This window comes from Manis pentadactyla, chromosome 1 (assembly GCF_030020395.1).
Source record: "Manis pentadactyla isolate mManPen7 chromosome 1, mManPen7.hap1, whole genome shotgun sequence".
NCBI lineage: Eukaryota > Metazoa > Chordata > Mammalia > Pholidota > Manidae > Manis > Manis pentadactyla.
Window position 1 is genome coordinate 75,048,439 of NC_080019.1, and position 22,583 is coordinate 75,071,021.

Sequence of the window (22,583 nt, forward strand, 5' to 3'; positions counted from 1 at the left end):
GTATGTATATGCAATATTTTCTTTATTCATTCATCCAGCAGTGGACATTTAGGTTGTTTCCATGTCTTGGCTATTTTAAGTAATGCTGCAGAGAATATGGGTGTGGGATGTGTAATATCTTTTCAAATTAGTGTTTTCATTTTCTTCAGATAAATACCCAGAAATGGAATTGCTGTATCATGTTATTTCTATTTTTAGTTTTTTGAGGAACCTCCTTGTAGTTTTCCATAGTGGCTGTACCAGTGTACATTTCCACCAACAGATAGGGTTCCTTTTTCTCCATATCTTCCCCAATACTATTTCTTTTTGATACTAGCTATTGTAACAGGTGTTAAATGATACCTTGTTGTGGTTTTGATTTGCATTTCCTTGATGACTAGTGATGTTGAGCACCTTTTGTTGTACCTGTTGGCCACCTTTATGATGTCTTTGGAAACTATTCAGATCCTCTGCCTATTTTTTAATCTTTTTTTGTTTTTGCTATTGAGTTGTATGAGTTTGTTACATATTTTGGCATTAACCCCTTATCCAGATACCTGATTTGCAAATATTTGCAGCCATTCATTAGGTTGCCTTTTTGATTTGTTGATGGTTTCCTGTGCTGTGCCGAAGTTTTTTAGTTTGATGGAGTCCTACTTGTTTGTGTTTGTTTTTGCTTTTGGTGTCAAATCCAAAAATCATTGCCAAGACCAATGTCAAGGAACTTACTGCTCATGTTTTCTTTTAGGATTTCTATGGTTTCATATCTGATGATCAAGTCTTTAATCCACTTTGAGTTAATTTTTGTGTGTGGTGTAAGATGTGGTTCAGTTTCATCCTTTTGCATGTGGCTGTCCATTTTTTCCAACATTATTTACCAAAGAGGCTCCTTTCCCCATTATGTAAATTGTCATAAATTAATTGACCATTGTTGTAAATAAATTGACCATATACATATATGTGTGGGTTTATTTCTGGGCTCTTCTGTTCCATTGATCTTTGTGTCTATTTTTTATGTCAATATTGGATTTCTATAGCTTTGTAATAAAGTTTGAAATCAGGAAGTGTGATGCCTCCACTTTGATCTTCTTTCTCAAGGTTGCCTTGGATTTTTCATGGTTCTATACAAATTATACGATTATTTCTTCTACTTCTGTGAAAAGTGCCATTAGAATTTTGATAGGGATTGCACTGAGTCTGTAGATTGCTTTGGGTAACAACAATATTAATTCTTCCAATACATAAGCATGGTATATCTCCCCATTTATTATCTGTGTCTTCTTGAGTTTCTTTCATTAATGTCTTATAGCTTCAAATATACAGATCTTTCACCACCTTGGTTAAATTTATACCTGGGTATTTTTTTCTCTTTGGTACAGTTGTAAATGGGATTGCCCTCTTTCCTTTTTTTTTTTAACTTTTTAAAAATTGATGTATCATTGATATACAATCTCATATTGGTTTTAAATATTACAATACAGTGGTTCAGCAGTTACCCATATTATTAGATCCTTACCCCCATTAGTGTGGTTATATTCAGTCAGCATAGAAAGATATTACAGAATCATTGACTGTATTTTCTATGCTGTATTACTGTCCCCATGACAACTTATGATTGAGAATTTCTGTGCCTCATTATCCCCCTCACCTACCCATCCCAACTCTCCCTGATGGTAACCACCAGTGACTTCTCGGTGTCTATCATAATCTACTGCTGTTGTGTTCATTCTGTTTTGCCTTGTTTTTATATTCCACAAATAAGTGAAATCATATGGCATATGTCTTTCTTCACCTGGCTTATTTCACTGAGCATAATGCCCTCTAGATCCATCCATGTTGTCACAAATGGCAGGATTTTTTTAGTGGCCATTCATCTATTGATGGGCACTTAGGTTGCTTCTGTATCTTGACTATTGAAAATAATGTGATGAAAACATAGGGGTGCATATATCGAATCAGGAATTTTGATTTCTTCAGGTAAATTCCTAGAAATGGAATTACTGGGTGGAATAGTATTTCTATTTCTACTTTCTTGAGGAACCTCCATACTGCTTTCTACAGTAGTTATACCAATTTATATTTAAACTGTCAGTGTATCACCAACAATGTATGAGGGTTTCCATTTCTCCACATCCTCACCAGCACTTGTTATTTCTTGTCTTTTTGGATGGTGGCCATGCTGACTGGTGTGAGAGGATATCTCCTTGTGGTTTTGATTTGCATTTCCCTGGTGATTAGCCTGTTGGCCATTTGTATTTCTTCTTTGGAGAAATGTCTGTTTGCATCCTCCACCTGTTTTTTAATGACATTATTTGGGTTTTTTTTGGTGTTGACATGTATGAGCTCTTTGTACATTTTGTATGTTAAACCCTTATCAGATGAGTCAGTTATAAATATATTCTCCCATACTGTAGGTAGCCTTTTGTTCTGCTGATGGTGTCCTTTGCTGTATAGAAGCTTTTTAGTTTGATGTAGTCTCTCTTATTCAGTTTTTATTTTGTTTCTCTTGCCTGAGGAGATGTGTCCAGGAAAAAACTGCTCATACTTATGTTCAAGAGATTTTTGCTTATGTTTTCTCTGAGAGTTTTATGGTTTCACATCTTACATTTAGGTCTTTGATCCATTTCAAGTTTACTTTTGTGTTTGCAGTTAGACAGCAATCCAGTTTCATTCTCCTGCATGTAGCTCTCCAGTTTTCCCAACACCAGTTATTGAAGAGGCTATCTTTTCTCCATTGTATATTCACAGCTCCTTTCCCAAATATTAACTGAGCATGTATACATGGGTTTATATCTGGGTTATCAATTCTGTTCCCTTGATTTATGTGTCTGTTCTGTGCCAGTACCATACTGTTTTAATTACTATAGCTTTGTAGAATAGCTTGAAGTCAGGAAGCATAATATCCCCAGCTTTGTTCTTCTTTATTATGATTTCTTTTGCTATTTGGGGTCTTCTGTGGTTCCATATGAATTTTAGAATTTATTCTAGCTTGTTGAAAAATGCTGTTGATATTTTAATAGGGATTGCACTGAATCTGCAAATTGCTTTAGGCAGGATGGCCATTTTGACAATATTAATTCTTCCTATCCATGAGCATGGGATAGTTTTCATTTACTTGTGTCTTTCATTTTTCTCATGAGTGTCTTAGAATTTTCAGAGTACAGGCCTTTCACCTCCTTGGTTAGGTTTATTCCTAGGTATTTTTTTCTTTTTGATGCAATTATAAATGGAACTGTTTTCCTGATTTTTCTTTCTGCTAGTTTGTTGTTAATACGTAGAATGCAACAGATTTCTGTGTATTAATTTTGCATCCTGCAATCATGTCATCTGCAAATAGTGACAGTTTAACTTCTTCCTTACCGATTTGGATGCCTTTTATCTCTTTGTCTTGTTTGATTGCTGTGGGTAGGACCTCTAGTACTTTGTTGAATAAAAGTGGTGAGAGTGGACATCCTTGTCTTGTTCCCAGTCTTAGAGGAGAAGCTTTCAGCTTTTCACCATTAAGTGTGATATTATCTGTGGGTTTGTCAGATATGGCATTTATTATGTTGAGGTGGTACCCTCTGATACCCACTTTGCTCAGAGTTTTTATCATGAATGGATGTTGAATTTTGTCAAGTGCTTTTTCAACATCTATTGAGATCATGTGGTTTTATCTTTCTTTTTGTTAATATGGTGTATGATATTAATTTACAAAAACTGTACCATCCTTGCATCCCTGGAATAAATCTCACTGGGTCATGATGGATGATCCTTTTGGTTTATTTTTTAATTCAATTTGCTAATATTTTATTGAGGATTTTTGCATCTGTGTTCACCAGGGTTATTGGTCTATAATATTTTTGTGGTGTCTTTGTCTAGTTTTGGCATTAGAGTGATGCTGGTCTCACAGAATGAGTTTGGAAGTATTCCCTCCTCTTCTACTTTTTGGAATACTTTAAGAAGGATGAGGGTATTAGCTCTTCCTTAAATGTCTGTTAGGATTTAGCTGTGAAGCCATCTAGTGCTGGGATTTTGTTTGTTGGGAACTTTTTGATTACCAATTGAATTTCATTGCTGGTAATTGATCTGTTCAGATTTTCTGCTTTCCTGGGTTCTCTTAGAAAATCATATTTTTCTAGGAATTTGTCCATTTCTCCTAGGTTGTCCAACTCATTGGCATATAATTTTTCATAGAATTCTTTAAAAATTATTTGTATTTCTGTGGTATTCATTGTTACTATTCCTTTTTCATTTCTGATTTTATTTGTGTGCTGTCTTTTTCTTGGTAAGTCTGGCTAGGGGGTTATTTATTTTATTTATTTTCTCGAAGAACCAGCTCTTGGTTTCATTGATTTTTTTTCTATTGTTTTATTCTTTTCTATTTTATTTATTTCTGCTCTGATCTTACTATGTCCCTCCTTCTCACTTTGGGTTTCATTTGTTCTTCTTTTACTGGTGACTTAATTTTCAGTTTAGACTGTTTATTTGGGATTGTTCTTGTTTCTGAGGTAGGCCTGTATTGCTATGTACTTCCCTCTTAGAATGACTTTTGCAGCGTCCAACAAATTTTGGACTGTTGTATTCTTGTTTTCATTTCTCTCCATGTTTTGATTGATTTGTTTTAATTTGGTCACTGATCCATTGATTAGAAGCATGTTGTTTTAGCCTCCATATGTTTGTAGGCTTTTTTGTTTTGTGTAATTTCTAGTTTCATACCATTGTGGTCTGAGAAGTTGCCTGATACAGTTTCAATCTTTTTTAATTTATTGAGGCTCTTTTTGTGACCTAGTATGTGATCTGTTCTGGAGAACATTCCATGTACACTTGAGAAAAATGTGTATCCTGTTGCTTTTGGGTGGAATGTTCTGTAGTACCTGCTAAGTCTAAATGATCTAATGTATTGTTCAGAGTCTCTGTTCCCTTGTCTTGTTGATCTGTTGATGTAAGTGGTATGTTAAAGTCTCCTAAAATGAATGAGTTGCATTCTCTTTCCCCCTTTCATTCTGTTAATATTTGTTTTACATGTTTAGGTGCTCCTGTGTTGGTTGATATCTATAATGGTCATAACCTCTTCTTGGACTGACCCTTTTATCATTATCTAATGTCCTTGTCCCTTGTTACTTTGTTTTGGAATCTGTTTTGTCTAAGTATTGCTACTCCTGCTTTTTTCTCCCTAATATTTACATGAAATATTTTTTTCCATCCCTTCACTTTTAGTCTGTGTATGGCTTTGGATCTGAAATGAGTCTCTTGTCAGCAGCATATAGATGGGTCTTGTTTCTTTATCCATTATGTCACTCTGTGTCTTTTGATTAGTGCATTCAGTCCATTTACATTTAAAGTAATTATTGATAGGTATGTACTTATTGCCATTTTATTGTTCTCTGGTTGTTTTTATGACTCCTCTCTGTTCCTTTCTTCCTCTCTTATGGTCTTGTTATTTGATGGTTTTCTTTAGTGTTGATTGGATTTCTGTTTTTTTAATTTTTGTGTCTATTATAGGCTTTAGGTTTACGCTTACCATAAAGTTCAAGGATAGCCTCCTGACTGTATAAACAATCTGTATTAAGTTGTTGATTGCTCTTTTTCAAACACAATCTAAAATTACTTTGTTTTCTTCTTATACTTCCTCCTCCACCAAATGTATTAGATGTCATAATGTGCACTTTTTGTGTATCCCTTGACGGATTTTGTGTATAGTTGGCTTTATCACTTTGGTTTTAATTTTGTGCTTGCTTATTAAGTAATTGGTCTACTACCTTTACTGTGGGTTTATTTTCACTAGTGAAATTTATTTAGCCTTAGGAGCATTTTCATCTACAGCAGTCCCTTTAACATATCGTATAATGCTGGTTTAGTGGTTATAAATTCTTTGAGCCTTCATTTATCTGGAAAATGTTTAATCTGTCCTTTAAATTTGAATGATGATCTTGTTGGGTAGAGGACTGTAGGTTGAAGGTAGTTCTGTGTCCATACATTAAATATTTCATGACACTCCCTTCTAGCCTGTAAAGTTTCTGCTGAGAAGTCTGCTGATAGCCTAATGGGATTTCCCTTATAAGTAATCTTTTTTTTTCTGGCTGCTTTCAGTACTCTCTCATTATTCTTAATCTCTCACTTTAATTATTATATGTCTTGGTATTGTCTTCCTGTGGTTTCTTTTGTTAGGGGCTCTCTGCACTTCCATGACCTGAGTGTCTATTTCCATCCCTACGTTAGGGAAGTTTTCAACAATTATTTCTTCAGACTTTCTATCCCTTTGTCTCTCTTCTTCTTCTTGTGGTACCTCTATCATGCAAATATTGTTTCATTTGAATTGGTCACAGAGCTGTCTTATCATTCTTTCATTCCTAGAAATTTTTTTTGGTTTTTCTGGTTTGTTGTGTTCTTGTTCTAATTTCCATTTAATTGATTGACCCCTCTACTTGCAGCAGTCTATTATTCCCTCCATTGTATATTTCATTTCAGTTACTCTTTGTTGAAGGTCCTCCCTGAGATCATCAATACTTTTCTGCATATCCGTGAGCATATTTATGACATTTACTTTGAAATCTTTATCAAGAAGAAATTGGTCATCTCTGTTCATTTAGCACTATTTCTGGTGTTTTATCCTGTAGTTTTGTTTGAAACATATTCCTCTGCCTCCTCATTTTGTCAGGGTTTCTCTGTTTCTTCCTTTTATTAGATGGATGTGCTATGCTTCTTGGTTTAGAGAGTAATGGCTTTATGAAGGTGGCATCTGTGGTACCCAGAAGCTCAAGACTCTTTACTATCCTGGTTTTCCTTTGCTCTGGAGCCTCCAGTTGCTGTCTGTGGGCAATGGGAAAGGCCACCGTTTCTTTCTCTCTGCTTGCAGTGGTTTATCAGTCTGCTGTGACAGGCAGTGTACCTCAGCTGACACTCTCTCTAATCAGAGCAGTGGCTTCTGCTGGAATCATTGTGGGTGGGGTGGTTGTGCAGCAGGAGGGTTTGCAAGCATGTGGAGGTGGAAAGTTGTGCTGCAACAAGTCACATGGGCACCCTCCTGCCATTGGCAAGGTGTGCAGCACCAGGTTTGGCTGCCCATGGGGAGGAAGGAGTGCTTGGAGGTGACTTCTGTAGGTGCCCAACTGGGCTGAGACTGGCCGGAGAAAGCTGGGAAAGCCTCCCTCTGCCTGCCAGGCAGCAAAGTCTGATGCTGCTGGGCCAAGTGGGCTCATGTGCCAGAGGTGCATAGGGAAGTGCCTTGGGCTGAGCCACCAGCAAGGGGGATGGAGCATCTGGGGCTCCTGAGGATGCCCAACCTGTTGGGCCAAAGGAGGGCTGAGGAGGTATCATCCTCCTGCCCTTCCTCCTATGGAGAGAGCTTCATCCAGCCCTTGCCTGTTTGATACCCTTCCTGCTGCTCACAAATCTTATAAGCTGTGTTGGTTCTCAGCAGGACCAACGTGGTGTGTTTGTCCTCCACAGGTAGCTGGAGTCTCAGCCTCCCAGAGTGTTCCAACTGTCCTTGATGCCCAGCCCCACTAATCATCAAAACCCAATGCAATGTGGACTTTTATTCCCTGGGCAGATCTCCAGGGCCGGGTGTGTGGAGTTCCTGAGTGCCAATCCCCTTTGTCCCCTCCCTACTCTACTCCTCTTCCTCTCACCTGTGGGCTGGGATGGGGGACATGGGAAGAGTTTCCGTCCTGCTCAGTCATCACTCTGCCACTTTCCAGTTTTCTGTGTGTCGTCTTTTCTCACCAGGTGTAGGTCGTCTGTTCTGCAGTCTTCAGGTTGTTTTCAGGGTTAGTTGTATTTGTTGTAGTTGCTTCCTTGGTTTGTGTGTGGGAGGAGGTTTCCACCTTGCCTTCCTGCTCTACCATTTTTCCTCCCCATTTTGTTCTTTCCATTTCTGTTAGGTCATTTTTAGTGTATATAAACACAGATTTTTGCATATTGATTTTGTATCTTGCAACTTTACTGAATTTGCTGATTAGTTCTGACAGTTTTTTGATGGCATCTTTAGGGTTTTCTGTATATAATACCATGTTATCTTCAAATACTGATAGTTATACTTCCTTTTTTAACTGAATGACTTTTCTTTTTCTTGCCTAATTGGTTTGGCAAGGACTTCCAGTACAGTGTTGGGATAAAAAGTGAGAAAGTGGGCATCCTTGTCATGTTTCTGGCCTTAGAGGAAAAGATTTCAGCTTTTCACTGTTCAGTATGTTAGGTGTGGGTTTATCATATGTGGCTTTTATTATGTTGAGGTATGTTTCCTCATACCCACTTAATTGATAGTTTCTATCATAAATGAATGTTGAATTTTGTCAAATGCTTTTTCTATATTTAGTGAGATGATCATGATTTTTATCCTTTGTTTTGTTAACATGGTGTGTGTTTCACACTAATGGGCTTTCAGATGTTGAACCATCTGTGCATCCCTGGAGTAAATCCCACTTGATTTTGGCATATGATCCTTTTAATGTTACTGAATTTGGTTTGCTAATATTTTGTTTAGGAGTTTTGCTTGTATGTTCATCAGGGATATTGGCCTGTGATTTTGTTGTTGTTGTTGTGTCCTTTTCTTGGTATCAGGGTAAAACTGGCCTCATTAAATGTGTTTGGAAGTGTTCCCTCCTTTTCTATTTTTTGGAAGAGTTTGAAAAGGATAGGTATTAACAAACACATTTAAATGTTTGGTAGAATTTACCTATGAAGCCATCTGGTCCTGGATTTTGTTTGTTGGGAGTTTTTTGATTCCTGATTTAATTTTGTTACAAGTAACTGCTCTATTCAGATTTTCTGTTTTTTCCGGATTCAGCCTTGAAAGATTATATGTTCCTAGAAATTTATCCATTTCTTCTATGTTACCCAATTTGTTAGAATTTAAGTTTTCATAGCAGTCTCTCAAATCCTTTGTATTTCTGTGGTACCAATGGTAATAGCTGTTATTTCATTTCTGATTTTGTGTCCTCTTTTTATCTAGCTAAAGGCTTGTCAATTTTATCTTTCCAAAGAATCAGCTTGTACCTTTATTGATCTTTCCTGTTTTGTCTACTTCATTTATTTCTGCTCTGATTTTGTTATTCCTTCTAGTACTTTGGCTTTCTTTGTTCTTTAATTCCTTGAGGTGTAAAGTTGGGTTGTTTATTTGATATTTCTTGTTCATTGATATAGGAATCCATAACTATGCACTTTCTGCTTAGAACTGTTTTTGCTGCATCCCAAACTTTTGGTAAACTTTATAAATTTTCTGTTTTTCTTCTTGATTTCCTAGGCTTATATCCTATGGTTGGAGAAGATGCTTGATAGGATTTCAATCTTCTTAAATTTATTTTGACTTGTTCTGTGGCCTACATGTAATTTACCCTGGAGAATGTTTCATGTGCACTTGTGAAGAATGTATATCCTTTTGCTTTTTATTGGGATGTTCTGTATAGAATAAGTCCCTTGCTCTAATGTGTCATTCAAAGCCACTGTTTCCTGATTGATTTTATGTATGATCTATCCATTGATGTAAGTAGGGTATTAAAGTCCCCTACAGTTATGGTATTATTTTCTATTATTTCTTCCTTTAAGTCTGTTAATATTTACTTTATATATTTAGCTACTCCTATGTTGGGTGCATAAGTATTTATAAATGTTATATACTCTTGTTGGATTGATTCCTTTATCATTATGTAATGTCCTTGTTTCTTATTTGTTTTAAAGTCCATTTTGTCTAAAGCTATCCCAGCTTTCTTTTGGTTTCTATTTGCAGGGACTATCTTTTTCCATCCCTTCACTTTCAATCTGTATGAAGTCTCTTATATAGATGAATGCGTCTTTTTTTTTCTTTTCATGCAGCCACTCTATGCCTTTTGATTGGAAATTCTAGTCTATTTACATTTAAAGTCATTATTGATAGGTATGTTCTTATTGCCATTTAGTTAATCGTTTTCTAGCTACTTTGTAGTTCCTCTCTGTTCTTTCTTCTTTTGTGTAGTATGCTTAGATTTCTTTATCTTTTGCGTACCCGCTATGGGTTTTTGCTTTGTGGTTACCATTAAGGTAGGCTTAAAAGTTGTTATATGTAAGCTTAAGTTGAGAATTTAAGTTTTAACACATTCCGAAGTTCCACATTTTTATTCCCCAACTCAAGTTTTCTTTTTTAATTTCACTTTTATATCTTTTCATCTGGTGTATCCCGTAACTAATTACTGTAGTTATTATTTTTATTTCTTTTGTCTTTTAACTTCCATACTAGCTTTATAAGTGATTAACCAGTATATTTATAAATGATTAAACAGCATAACTACTTAGAAATTGTCCTGTATTCTTTCTCTCTAAGTGAAGCCTCTCTAGCAGTAAAAGGATTTGAAACTGGTCAAATATGTTTTCTCTGAATCTGGTTTAAGAGCAACAGTATAAACATACCTTGAACCTATAGGCCTAAAATTTCTTTCAAAGCTCCAAATTTTTACGCCTGTCTTCCCTTCTGCAACAAAGCATAGGTGGCAGATGAAACAGATAGCTTACATTGGCTTGTCTACTCATGTCCTTGGGGTATGACTGATAGACACTCTAATCACATTTCTTGTTTTTAATGGGTCTTTGGTAGCAAGTGTTATCACAAATACTCTTGGTTTTGATTTGACCTCAAGGTACTGAAGTCAGAATCTCATCACTGCTTCCTTCTGCTTCAGGATCCTAAGAAAAGACATCTCTAACTAGCCTAGGAAGATACGATACCTAATAATTTTGATTTCCTCTTATCTTGGTCAGTAACTACTTATTTTAAAAGAGGTATACTGAGTCATCTTTAGCTATGTCTAAGAACTAATATGTTCCTTCAAGATCTCCACTTGGGGGTCATCAATATTAAGAAAGGGTGTGGAGGAGAGAGAATTTGTTCCCTCAGTATTTATTGAACACTTTGCCAGGTACCTCCTATATTCTAGAGCCACACAAGTAAGAGGTTTTGCCCTCAAAAAGAGCTCTGGCACAGTTATTAAAGGATGCCAAAAATATTATATGGGGACACAGGAAGGAGATGTTTGACTTTTATGACAAACCTAATCTGTTAGTAATTCTTTCTCTCAAAATTATAACAGAAAGATATGCCTGGATTATCTGAAGGGCAAACTTGGCAAACTCAGAGGCCTCCTGTGAATGTATAACCCACATCAAGACACATTATAATTAAAATATCAAAAGTTAAAGATAAGAGAATCTTAAAATCAACAACAAAAAGAGCTTGTTATGTATAAGGAACCCCTTTAGGACTATGAGCAGAAACTTTGAATATACATTGCCACTCCCTTAGGACTGCAAGGTGCTGAAAGAAGACGACTTCCAACCAAGAATACTCTACCTGGTAAAGTTCTCACTCAGTACTGAGGAAGAGAGAAAATTTTCCAGGCAAGCCAAAGGAGTTCATCATCACTAAACTGGCCTTAAAAGGGGCACTAATGAGCAAGAAAAACACACATGGGAGTATTAATCTCACTGATAAAAGTAAATATATAGTAAACATATTATCTGCCCCCTATGCTTTGTTGCATAAGGAAAGACTGGAGCTTTGGAGGAAATTTTAGATCCTTAGATTCAACATATGTTTATTTTTAATTGTTGCTTTTAAAGCAGATTCAAAGAATACATGTTTGACCAGATCCAAATCCTTTTATTGCCAGAGGTTACATTTAAAGAGAAAGAGTATAGGACATTTCATAAGCAGGAACACTTTAGCCACCCCCAGGGGAAAGAAACGTGGGTAGCTCTTTAGCTAAACTGCTCTGGCAGTCCTTTTCTCTTACTAAGGTATAGAAGCTTCATGAAGGCAAAGACCACATTGTCCTGTTCAACTCTAGCCCTTCCCAGCATCTAGCAGGCTACCAGGCACACAACAGGTACTCAGCAAATACTCAAATGCATGAGGCACTCTAGGCAGGCCAACGGGCCCACTTACGTCTCATCAAATAGGGGCTCCAGGGTCTTCCGTTTCACTGAGGTCTTCTTACGACATGCCCACTTCCTGTCTGGCAGCAGGTAGACACGGACATAGGGATCAGCTCCACTGCTGGTACAGGGCATCAGGTTTCTGATTTGGTTTAAAAAATATTAAAGAAAAAAGGCCCCTCGTTTTAAAACTCATTCAGAGAAAACTGTACTAGCCATTCAGTTATAGATGGCCTTGAGGATAAAATGCCCTGTAGTCTGGTAACTAAAAAAGCAAAAGTCTCCAGAATTTGGAGGACAAAACATCAGATGCATGGTTTTAAGAATGGGTTTTTCAAAGTCTGGAGCAGAGCATATATGCAAAGGGAGTTGGAGCTTCCCACTTGAGAAAGTGCACTGGCTCTCAGCCAGTCCAGTTCTGCAGAGGTTGTCTAAGCAGTCCTTGGCTTTGAAGCCTGTCAGCACCACTGAGAACCTTGGTGCTCACAGCGTGCAGGCCTTCCAACCTCCCTCCTTCCCTATGTGTGACTTATCTACCTTAGGGTTGCCCACCTCTGCCGTTGTTCCAAGTGCCCCCACTCTGATTTCTGTCCACCTGAGGCTCCCCAAGGACCTGTCCTGGCCCCAGCTTCCCTTTACCTGCAGCCGTTGATGAGCACACTGAGGCAGCGCCGCAGACACACATAGCGCACAGTGAGCTGAATCTCGCCCAGCCCCTGCTGCCTGAGCTCCCCGCCTCTGTAAAGAAAGGGCCTGTCACTTCTCTTACGTGCTAAGTGTTGGCCTCACCCCACATGCCCAAGCCAGAAGCATGCCCTGCTTTAGGAACCTAGAGCCATGTGCGTTAATAATTCTCAGTAAGGTTCCTTTCAGTCAGAAGTCAGTTCCATCCAGCATGTATGTATAATTATCCTACCTCATGGAAGGAAGACTTGAACCCTGGAGTGGGTCTGCCTTTATTCCATGATTTCCTGTGGGACCTTGGGTGAGTTTTCGACCTTTATGATAGTGAATTCTGCCTTGTAGGGTTATCATGAAGATCAAATTGAAACAACATCCAAAGCCCACAGTGACCACTTAATAAATGGCAGCCGTGGATCACAGACTTCCACATTCTGAGCTTTCCATCCATCCCAGTATCCTTTAGAACTCAGGAAACACTTCTGCTGTAATGAACATACCAACCAGAATATAGCCTCTGTTTTACGGTTGGCATGTAGTTAAAGCCACACCACCTGTGTGGTGTGTGCCTGCTCTTCCTGCCATGCAGTGCTGCCTCTCATGAAGCCATTACGTGAGAGCCAGACCATGCACAGAAAAGTAAGCTCACATCTACTTTTCCATCCAGGAAGGTATTTTTCATGCAGGTGATTTTAGAAAAGATTAAACAGAGAGGTGCATACTCATTGTTGAGGCTGGTATCTGTCAGGTCAAAGCAGGAGGAGGCCAGAGAGTTGAGTGAGGACATGCTGGGAGCCAGCCTCTTGGGTGGCCATGCGAATGGGGACGCAGGGCATTTCACAGGTCTGGGTGACTTGATGGGCCCTGGAGAGTGAAGGCCTGGGACAGTCAGGAAGACGGTGGATGAACTCCTCTTCTCCACCACAGGCTCACAGAACCCTTTGGCACTGTCCTTGCCTTTGGGCTCTGGGCCTGCCTCCTGGGGTATTGGTTTAGTGGCAACAGTGGTGGCATTGGTGGCTGTCGTGGCACTCCTGGAGGCGTCCTTGGTATCAGAAGCAGGGGGTAGAGGGCCTGGCAAATCAGCAGGGCCCTCTCCCTGGTGTGGGGCCTTGGAGCCCTGGTTGATGTCCACCTTCTTAATGAACAAAGGACCTTTCTTTAGGGCTTCAGATCCTGTGTATGGGCTCCCCATCTCTCGTTCTTCTACACGCAGGAACTGCAAGCAAATGACAGGGTTGTTTGTGGGCTGGGCCTACCACTTCTCTTTCTCCTCCTCTGCACTCAGCTTTTGAGAAATGGCTCCTTCCTGACTGCTGAAACCAATGACTTTTTTTCCTTCCAGACCCTATCTTCCTTAACCACTCTCTGCCCCAGACCCCTCTGACCAATGCTTCTTCGTCTTTTCCCTTACTCCTGCCCAAATAGTGGGTCTTCATGAAGACTCAGTCCTGTCCCTCTTCTCTCCCTATACTCGCAGTGGCGGTTGGAGACCCGGCCCCCTCACAGGATGCACTCTTAGTGCCGAGGACTCTCAGGTCTATGCCTCCAGTCCTAACGTCACCTTATGCACCACTGCCTTCCCTGAAATATGTTTCCTAGCCACACACACCCCTATGCTCCTAGCACCAAAGTTTCAAACCTCAGCCACTGTGTTTCTCCTGCCCCTTTCCCCTCAGTCATTAATTAGCAAGACTCTTCCTAAGGACTTCCATTTCTAGCAATATGGTAGCCAAAATATTCTGAAAAGCCTCATTAGGAATGCCCAATAAAATGAAAGTCTTTTAAATGCATAACCAACTCCACAAGAAAGTAAGAAAAACCCTAGGGTTAAAAAAGAGAAAACTGAAAAATAAAGGTTAAGGTTTTTTAGGGTCATTTATCAGCCTTGGGTCAGTGTGAGGCTGGGAGTTGAAGTGAGACCCATGAAGGTGGGATCTCTTTGGTGAACAAGTAGTTCTGGGATAAACATTTCACCCACCAGCCAAGAAAGGTGACAAGGAATGTGTCTGCCTCAGCCTGTACTCTGGCTGGGGAGAACTTGTGTTTCCTGAGAACATGGTACCTTATGAATTTTGAGTTAGTATTTATACTTCCTCTGTGCTCTTGAAACCCCAAATTAAAAAATTAGCATAAAAATGGACCCAGGTTTGTAATGCCTCTGAAGGGCCTGGTTGTAGCAAAAGCAGAACCTTGTTGGAAGTGAATAACCGTGATCCAGGTCACAAAGGAACACTGAGTGTATGTTTGCAAACCCAGGTCACCAGATGCAGAAATGAGTCGCCATGAAGAAGCATCAGAAGACACAACAAAATCAAAGTTAACTCCCAAGATCTTTAGATAATAGAATTAACAGACACACAATATGAGTGTTTTCAAATGATTAAAGATGGAATAGAAACATGATAATAAAAAAGTGAAAAAAGACAAGGTAAATTTGGAAAAGACAAAATTAGAAATGAAAAATAGCTCCTGAAATAAAAATTTGGGAATAGGTAAAACAGCAGATTAGGCACAGCCTAAGAAATAATTCGTAGTCTGGAAGACAGGTCTGTGAAAATTAACATGCAGTACAAATAGGCAAAAAATACGAAGGTGAGGTCAGGTCAAGACATGGAGGGGATAATGAGGTCCAGCAGAGAGGGAGTTCTAGGAGGAGGGAATAAAGAACCAGAGAGGCAATATTTGAAGAGAGAATGGCTGACAGTACTCCAAAATTGATGAAAAATATGAATCCATCTCCCAGTTTCTTCCCAGCACACAGCAGGCGGTCCGTGTTGGGGCAGTCCATCTTGCTCCACAGCCAGAGCTGTACCCGCTACCCTGGGGCAAAGGGGAAGTTACCCGGAGCACCAGCCTCATGGAGATGAGGCTGTCCAGGCCTGAGTGGTCCAGCCGAAAGCGCTGCTCCAGGGTGAGGTCTGTGCAGCGGAGCATCTGGCACAGGGGCAACTCCAGGACTCCCAGTGCACACTCCTGGTCATCATCCAGCACCTGGGCACAAGACCAGTCGTAAAACAAGAGGCTAACTAAGCCCCACACGCAGCACCACCGCTCTCTGGGCCCCAGCCGAGTCTGAGTTCAGTTCAGCAGGTGTACACTGTGCTTCTATTGGCCTCTGGTCCTTTTCTGAAAGCTTGGTAATGGGACCAGGCCTGCTTCCTATCTTCAGGGGAAAAGAGTGCCTCAGGGTAGAGGCAATTATGATCCATATGAGTCAAGTCCCCCAAATACCGAGGGCCTTGGGGGCTGGTGAGCTGTGCCACTCATCCAGACAGCACATCCAGCCAGAGCTGAGGCTCCCAAAGGTCCCAGTTCTACCACTTCATTGGTCATGAGATCTTGGACAAGTCATTGTTAGAACCTTTGTTTGCTCATGTATAAAATAAAGACAAGATCTCTCCCCCACAGATTTTAATTTTGTGAAGATTAAATTTTTTTTTTAAAGAAGTACATCACCCTAATGTCCTGGGTAGATTCTAACACCGGTCACTTCTGAGTGCTGTCTAACAGCCAGAAAGGCTCTTTTTCAGGAGAGCCGAGGGACTTGAAGGTTTGGCCTTCCACAACCTCTCACCCAGTGACCATAGGTGATGGCCTCAAGAAGATGTGGGGTGCCAGTACCCTCTGGGACATGGGGCTGACCTCCCTGCCAGGAGAACCTGCTCAAGGTGCCCGGCCAAGCCCCACCCCTCCCGGCTCAGATGCCTCCCATCTCTGTTCTCAGGGCACGATTGCCAGCAAACCTCCAGATGTAGCTGTTCAGCCGCCACATCCTGCACAAAGAAGGAGAACACCTGGCTCCACACGGGGTCCTTGCTGTGGGGACAGGTCTGAGGGCAGAAGAAGGGTCAGGTTGTGCAGAGAGGCTACCAGCACCCTCTGGTCTCACTCCAGCCACCCAGTAGCACAGGGAGCCTCCTCTGTCTGCCCAGGTGTCAGACGCGCACACACACTATAGCTTATGGGGGCCCCAGGGCGGGCATCCAGACTCAAGGGCAAGGAGAGCTTTGCCAGGAAGTCCCACAGGGGCTGGAGGTCATGCTAGTCTCCAAGCTCTCTTCCAGGAGGGAGGGGGCGCAGGGTTGCTGCTGCTGGAAGGGCCGGAGGACACAGGCCTGGAGCCACGCCCACACTTAGCCCTAGGTCTGCTTTCTATCCAGCATGTGCCCTTGGGCAAGTCTCTGACCTCTGACCCTCAGATTCTTGAGCTGTTAAACTATTCTGTGAGGTTGTTCTGAACACTAATATAAAATGCCTGGACTGTGTCCTGGCACCTACGAGGCATTCGGTTCTCTTTTTCAGTTCTCTAATTTTCTTTTGCTTCTCTCCTTGAGAAGGACTGGGGCCCCCATTTCTTTGTCCCATAGCTACACACCAAGCTCACCTTGCTCATGTGTGTCTTCTTGCCTACGGACACCTTGACATAGGAAGAAGGATCTCTGCTGACTTTATTCTGTGAGGGGGCAAAAATCCACCACAATGAAGGTGGTAGCATCAGTGTCAGCTTGAGAGACCAGCCCCAGGCCCCAGGAGCATATGGGACCAGGAGCCAGCCAGTCAGTTCCCTCTGAGAGAGGCTACCCTGGTGGTCCCAGGGGCCCTGGCTGCCATCACTGTGCAAGCCCCAGGACGGGGCTGAGCCCAGGAGGAGCTCCCACGTTAACACAGGAGGCCAGAGCTGGGCCTGGCTGGGCACAAGCTCTTGTCCCTTGGAGCGGTGGGGACAGACAGGGTGGAGTCAAGTTCTCGCCCCTCCCGTAGCTGTGTGACCCAGGCACTCAACCTTCTGGGTCCTCTTTTGTAAAATGGCAGTGAAAATGGACACCCAGTCATCATGGGACTCGGGTATACTGAATATGTGGGGGAGGGGCGATGAGTTACCAAGCCCAGTGCCCAGAACATAGTGGTCTTGAAGAAAGGCAACCCTTGCCATCCCCAGGCTGTGTGCACACTGACGGCTTCCCAGAAGGCAGGAGGCTGTGCTTACTCTGGGGAAAAGGAGCTGTGACTTGCTTTCACTCGAGTTTTCACACACACACACACACACACACACACACACACACACACACACCTTGGTAAATCTGGAGAGCTTTTTGGCTCGATATTCGCCATTCAGGTAGTCAAAAGCGTTTCTCTGCAGCACAAGAATAAGGTGAGTGAGCAACAGGTGGCCATGTGAGAGAGCTAGCAAAAGGCAGGGTGCGTGTGACCCTCTGGCCATGCCCCCACTCACCGGCAGGTTGCAGGCACTCTCTAAGAAGACCACAAGGATGGCAGTGGAAGAGCCGCTCTGGTCCTACAAGCAGACATAGTCTCTCACTAGGGGTCCCAGCAGCAGGAGACAGACAGGTTTTGGAGACGCCTCCTCATGGCAGGAGGAAGCCAGCCAGCCCCTGAACTCCAGACTAGACATAAGATCCCTTACAACCTAGCATTCGGAGGCTGAGGATAAACTGCAGAATATCTGATTCAAGTCAGACACAGGTGGACTGCCCCCATGAGCTAGGCTGACAAGGCTTGCAAGGGTCCCGTCATCCCTGAAGACGGCGGAGATGCTCAAAGGCTGTCTGCTGAGACAAATCAGGAGCTGCCTCGGGAGGAGATGAGGGCTGAGGGGCATGTTCTCCGGGAGGACTGCAAGTTCCCCCTCCCTCCCCCCACATGCACAGCCTGCCCATGGGCCAGGCCTGCCACAAGTTCTCCCCTGCTTTCTGCTGGGAGGCCCGGACAGCCCCCCTCACCTCGGCCAGAGCGTCCGGGTCAGTGATTAGTGAAAGCCACTCCAGGCGCAGGTGCAGCCGCCCACTGGTTGTGTCATTCAGGACAAACCACTGCAGGGGGAGAAAGGCTCAGGGAGAGGGCAGGGCCAGTGACCCCTTCAGGCCGCTCAGTTCTGGGACCTGGTGGGGCCCTAATAGGGGCTTCAGGGAAAAGGTGAACCAGCCTAGGCAGTGGGCCCTGGGCTTGAGGGACAGGCAGAGGTGGTTATACGACAGAAGTGCTACACTTTGGGATGGAAACAGTGATGTCCACCGGGAGGGGGTTGCAGGCACCCACTCTACCTCATCCACTGCTCTGTTCGTCATGACATCCCCGAGGCAGATCTGCAGGCTGGAATGCACAGGGAGTGGGGATCAGCTCTGCAACGAGGAGGTGGGAGGCAGAGGCCCACCCTGGAATCTACTTTCAGTTATTTGAGTGGGGCCCTCAAGGCAGAGGATCTTATTCACCCCAAGGAACTAGTGGGAGACCACTCTGAGCTCAAGCAAAGGAAGGGCTGTCTACCCATCAGGGCCGTGGGCATGCTGCCGTGTGCGGCAGGAGATCCCCGAGGGGAACAGGTGGCAAGGTGGGCTGGGCCGTGGCTCTGGACTCTGCAGTGATGTGCTGTTGGCATCTGGAGTGGGGTGCTTCCTCACTGTACAAAGCTGCCCAGGCACTGCAGGAACTGAGCTTCCCTGTCCTGTGCTCTCTAAAGGCCAGTGATACCACCGCCCACAGCCATTGTGACAACCCTGAATGCCCCCCCATTTCCAAAACTGCCCCAGGTGCTCTCCAAGTATGATTGGCATGTGTGTGAGAGGAGGTAACACCCACATTCAGTGTGCCTCCCACCTACCCTGACCCCATCCCAAATGGAAGATCCTGACAGCCAGGGGAACATTAATTCTGTGTAACTGTTAGAAATGTGCCTGAGCTCTAAATAGGCTTGAAATCAGTTACATAAAACACGAATCACAAACACTTCTGAACTGCAATTTTACAAAACTTGCAACTTTTGTCATTCAGATGAAAAATAAAAATGATAAGCAACATCTGGTAGTGAGCTGTTTCTTAGGCCATCAGATTATACCCCTCCCACTTCGTTTTGTTTCTGCTTTGTAAAATTACATGTTCATGAAAACAAGCTAAACAATATAGGAATATAAAGATTTTGGTAAAACTCTTTTCCACTTCCTAACCCCAGCCTCTGAGATGAGCAGTGTGAATATTCTGCCTCCAGGCTTTTCTCTGCAGTCATACAAACATACGTAGCAAGAGTCCTCCCTGGAAAGATGAATCAAACTGCACAGGTCACTCCGAACTGCTTCCCCCCACTTACAAATACGTAATGGACACCCTCCAGGTCCTACACACAGATCCACTAGTTTGTAGAAGCTGTAGGATATTCTGTAGTTTGGCAACGGCAAATATATTCAAACATTCAGTGTCCTCTGAGGCTGGATATTCATGTTATTTTCAGCTTTTTCGTTTTGCCACCACAGATGGTTGTGCAATAAATATTTCAGGAGTAATGCTTTTATTTTACACCTGGAAGAGGGAGTGCTGGGCCAAAAGATGGGCAAGTTTGAAGGTTTGATAGCCAGCCCAGCCCAGCCATTTCAGTCCTCCCACAGCCCTGAGTTTCTGTGTTCTGCCCCAAAGCGAGTGGCCAGGGCTCCTTGGCACTGGGAACCTGGCCACCCATGCCCCCTGCTCCAAATGGGAACTCTGGGTACATTATCAGGAGTGCAGAAAGCAGAGCCCATGGGACAAACCTTGGGATCCTCCCTGTACCCCAGGGCTCGGCTCAGGGCTGGGCACTCAGGAGACATTTAGTGGTGAGAATGTGGAACGATGCCTGACACAGTCACCATGTCAGAGTGACCTGTGAGGTCACTGAGTGATGGAAGCAAGGGCCTCAGCCCCAGCTGGGCCCTCCCCTCACCTGCCCAGGAAGTCGTCCTTGTCAGGGTCCTCGTCATACAGGTCCACCTCCAGGTCCTGCCCAGGTACTTCATACACTATGAACTGGAAGGAAAGAAGTGACAGCCTGCAGGCCACAACAGCCAACGAAGCAGACCTCAGGCATGACCCAAGCGGGGCCCAGATTCCAGCCTTGCCACCTGCCAGCTTGGAGGCCTGGGCAGGTTCTGGCCTCAGTGCTTGGAGAACTCCAGCTGGAAGGGAGTGACGCCCTCCCCAGCAGGGTGGGGAGGACAGGGCAAGCCCATGGCAGGTGGGGCTCAGGGGCAGTGGTTGCTGTGTGTTCTGCCTGGGGCTGGCAGCTTCCAGGGCATTTCACATGAAGATTGTGGCTGAACTTAAAGAATGTCAGGCTCCTGGTGCCCAGCTCTGGCAGGAGACACCAAGAGGACTGGGGCAGAACTTCCTCTGAGGTTCTCTTTTCTACTCTGATTTGAGACTCTGACAGAGCTGACTCTGCTGGGTCAGGGAGGTAAGAATTTGGGGAGAAGCTGTCCTGCTACAGGGCCACCGCAGCCCACCTCTAGAAACCTTGTGGGTAAGGGAAGTAGGGATTACTCAGAGCAGCATGCCTGTCCTCCAGGTCCACTCCTGTGGCCCACGGGTATGGTATGTGAGACCCACAAGGGCAAGGCCTTTCCTTCTCGGGGCCCAGCACAACCCAGAATGGACCCTGGAGGGCATCAAGAGCAGCCAAGAGTGGCCCAGGAGACCCTCACCTCAAACACCTCATTCCAGGTGGGGTTCAGGTTCTTGGAGATGGTCCTGCTCCGGAAATTCTGCAGGCCAATGCTCACCTTGGCATAGGGGTCTGACTTGCCCTGGATCCCCAGAAAGCTGTCCTTCTGGGCCAACTTCTCCGCCTCCAGCAAGTGGACTCTGATGACTCCCTGGAAAACGCCCCAGCCCAGTGCTCACAGCTGCTTCCTGAGCTGTGCCAGCCCGCAAGTCCCACAGCATCAGAGCTGAAACCATCAAACGTGCCCCAGCCCGATCTCACCCTCTCATAGTCTGGACAGGGAGACAAACCAGAGTCGGCAGGCTCCTGGCCGAGACCACACAGCACGTGACGGCAGGGCCCGGGGCTCCATCTGTGGCAGTGTGGCGCCCACCCACATTCCTGGCCTTCCAGACCTTCCCTGCCTCTCAAGGGCAGTCAGTTCCTGCTGTGCCAGCAACCAGGCCACCTGAGGTGCTCTCCTCCTACATTCCCCTTCTCTGTACCCTGCATTTACTTTCTGACCCAGCAATCCCACTTCTAGCCCTAAAGGCATATTGGCAAAAATATAAAGTATTCCTCATACCATATGAAGTCAGACAGGCTAGGTGGGGAAAACTGTGGCGTCCTGCCATCCCTCAAAGAAAGGGGGACTCTGACTATAATCAGAGCTGTACACACAACCACATGTATGCACCTGCTCATATTAGAAGACAAATAATGGAAAACAGTGGAAGGATAAACCACTATTTGTAGGGGGAAGGTGGAGATTATGCCAGACTCCTTAAAATAAAATTTGTTTTTTAACACTGGACTTTGGAAGTATGCAAATATTTTATGTGATTGTAAAAAGAAGGTAAAAATTAAATCCTAAAAATATTAAATGGAATGGAATCAATGCAAATATCCATGGCCAGTTCTCACAAACACACAAAGAAGAACTATTCCAAATGAGTTTAAATGGTCACAACTAGACAGAACATCTTGAGTGGCATTTATCCTAAGGACAGAGTGTTTTCAGTGGTTATGATGTAAGTAACAGTGTTGTATCTTTATTCTAAGGCTGCCAGTCATGTAGTGGTATGACATGGGAAGGCTGAGATGACATAGGTTCTACCTCCCCGGCTGGCCCAGGCCACACCCTTCATAGCCTGAGTAGGCCGATGCCTCACGGGCGCTGATGGGGAAATGGGCATTTTCCCCTGTGCTGAGGCCCTGACTTCCAGCCCTGAAGGCCTCTGGGCCACAGCCAGGCCACCTTCTGTGGGGAGGCCACGTAGCTGTGCTCGGGGGCCTCCTGAGCTGCACCCAGGATGGAGCATGCAGCGGAGCTGAGCCCCCGGGAGAGCCCACATCTGGGAGCATTCTCCTTCCAGCAGACTGCGAGGGTTCTTCCCACTGAGTGATGGGGTCAGGGGGGCCTCATGTCCCTGAAGGGAGGATGGGAGGCTCCTAGACCTTCTGGGGGTGGCGGTGGCTGCCAACAATCCCCAACCCAGCCTGCACAGTGGGACCAGGATCCGGCAAGGAATGCCATCTGGGCCTTGCCCCTCCCCAGGTGGGTGACTTT

At 43.8% G+C, this 22,583-nt stretch overlaps 2 protein-coding genes across 21 annotated transcripts in view; one reads left to right on the plus strand and one right to left on the minus strand.

Moving 5' to 3' along the window:
- CEP70 (centrosomal protein 70) overlaps positions 1–11,869 on the plus strand; it is a 159,856-nt gene extending 147,987 nt beyond the window's left edge. For 2 of the 5 annotated variants that reach the window (XM_057498768.1, XM_057498779.1), the window contains one exon: positions 11,234–11,869. In XM_057498768.1, coding sequence (XP_057354751.1) covers positions 11,234–11,307 — 74 coding nt within the window. In that variant the 3' untranslated portion in view covers positions 11,308–11,869. Of the gene's footprint in view, positions 1–9,205; positions 10,076–11,233 lie in introns of those variants that run through there. The other 3 variants (XM_036904270.2, XM_036904272.2, XM_057498775.1) reach the window with 2 other exon arrangements.
- Positions 1–22,583, minus strand: part of ESYT3 (extended synaptotagmin 3) — a 58,049-nt gene that overhangs the window by 3,245 nt on the left and 32,221 nt on the right. For 7 of the 16 annotated variants that reach the window (XM_057498739.1, XM_036904259.2, XM_036904258.2 and 4 more), the window contains 12 exons: positions 21,015–21,185; positions 20,258–20,340; positions 18,612–18,660; positions 18,291–18,380; positions 17,783–17,845; positions 17,621–17,683; positions 16,934–17,002; positions 16,293–16,379; positions 15,391–15,540; positions 13,269–13,765; positions 12,505–12,603; positions 11,876–12,007 (listed from right to left, as the gene is read on the minus strand). In XM_057498739.1, the coding sequence (XP_057354722.1) occupies positions 11,876–12,007; positions 12,505–12,603; positions 13,269–13,765; positions 15,391–15,540; positions 16,293–16,379; positions 16,934–17,002; positions 17,621–17,683; positions 17,783–17,845; positions 18,291–18,380; positions 18,612–18,660; positions 20,258–20,340; positions 21,015–21,185 (1,553 nt within the window). The remainder of the gene's footprint in view (positions 1–11,875; positions 12,008–12,504; positions 12,604–13,268; positions 13,766–15,390; positions 15,541–16,292; positions 16,380–16,933; positions 17,003–17,620; positions 17,684–17,782; positions 17,846–18,290; positions 18,381–18,611; positions 18,661–20,257; positions 20,341–21,014; positions 21,186–22,583) is intronic. The other 9 variants (XM_036904266.2, XM_057498755.1, XM_057498758.1 and 6 more) reach the window with 6 other exon arrangements.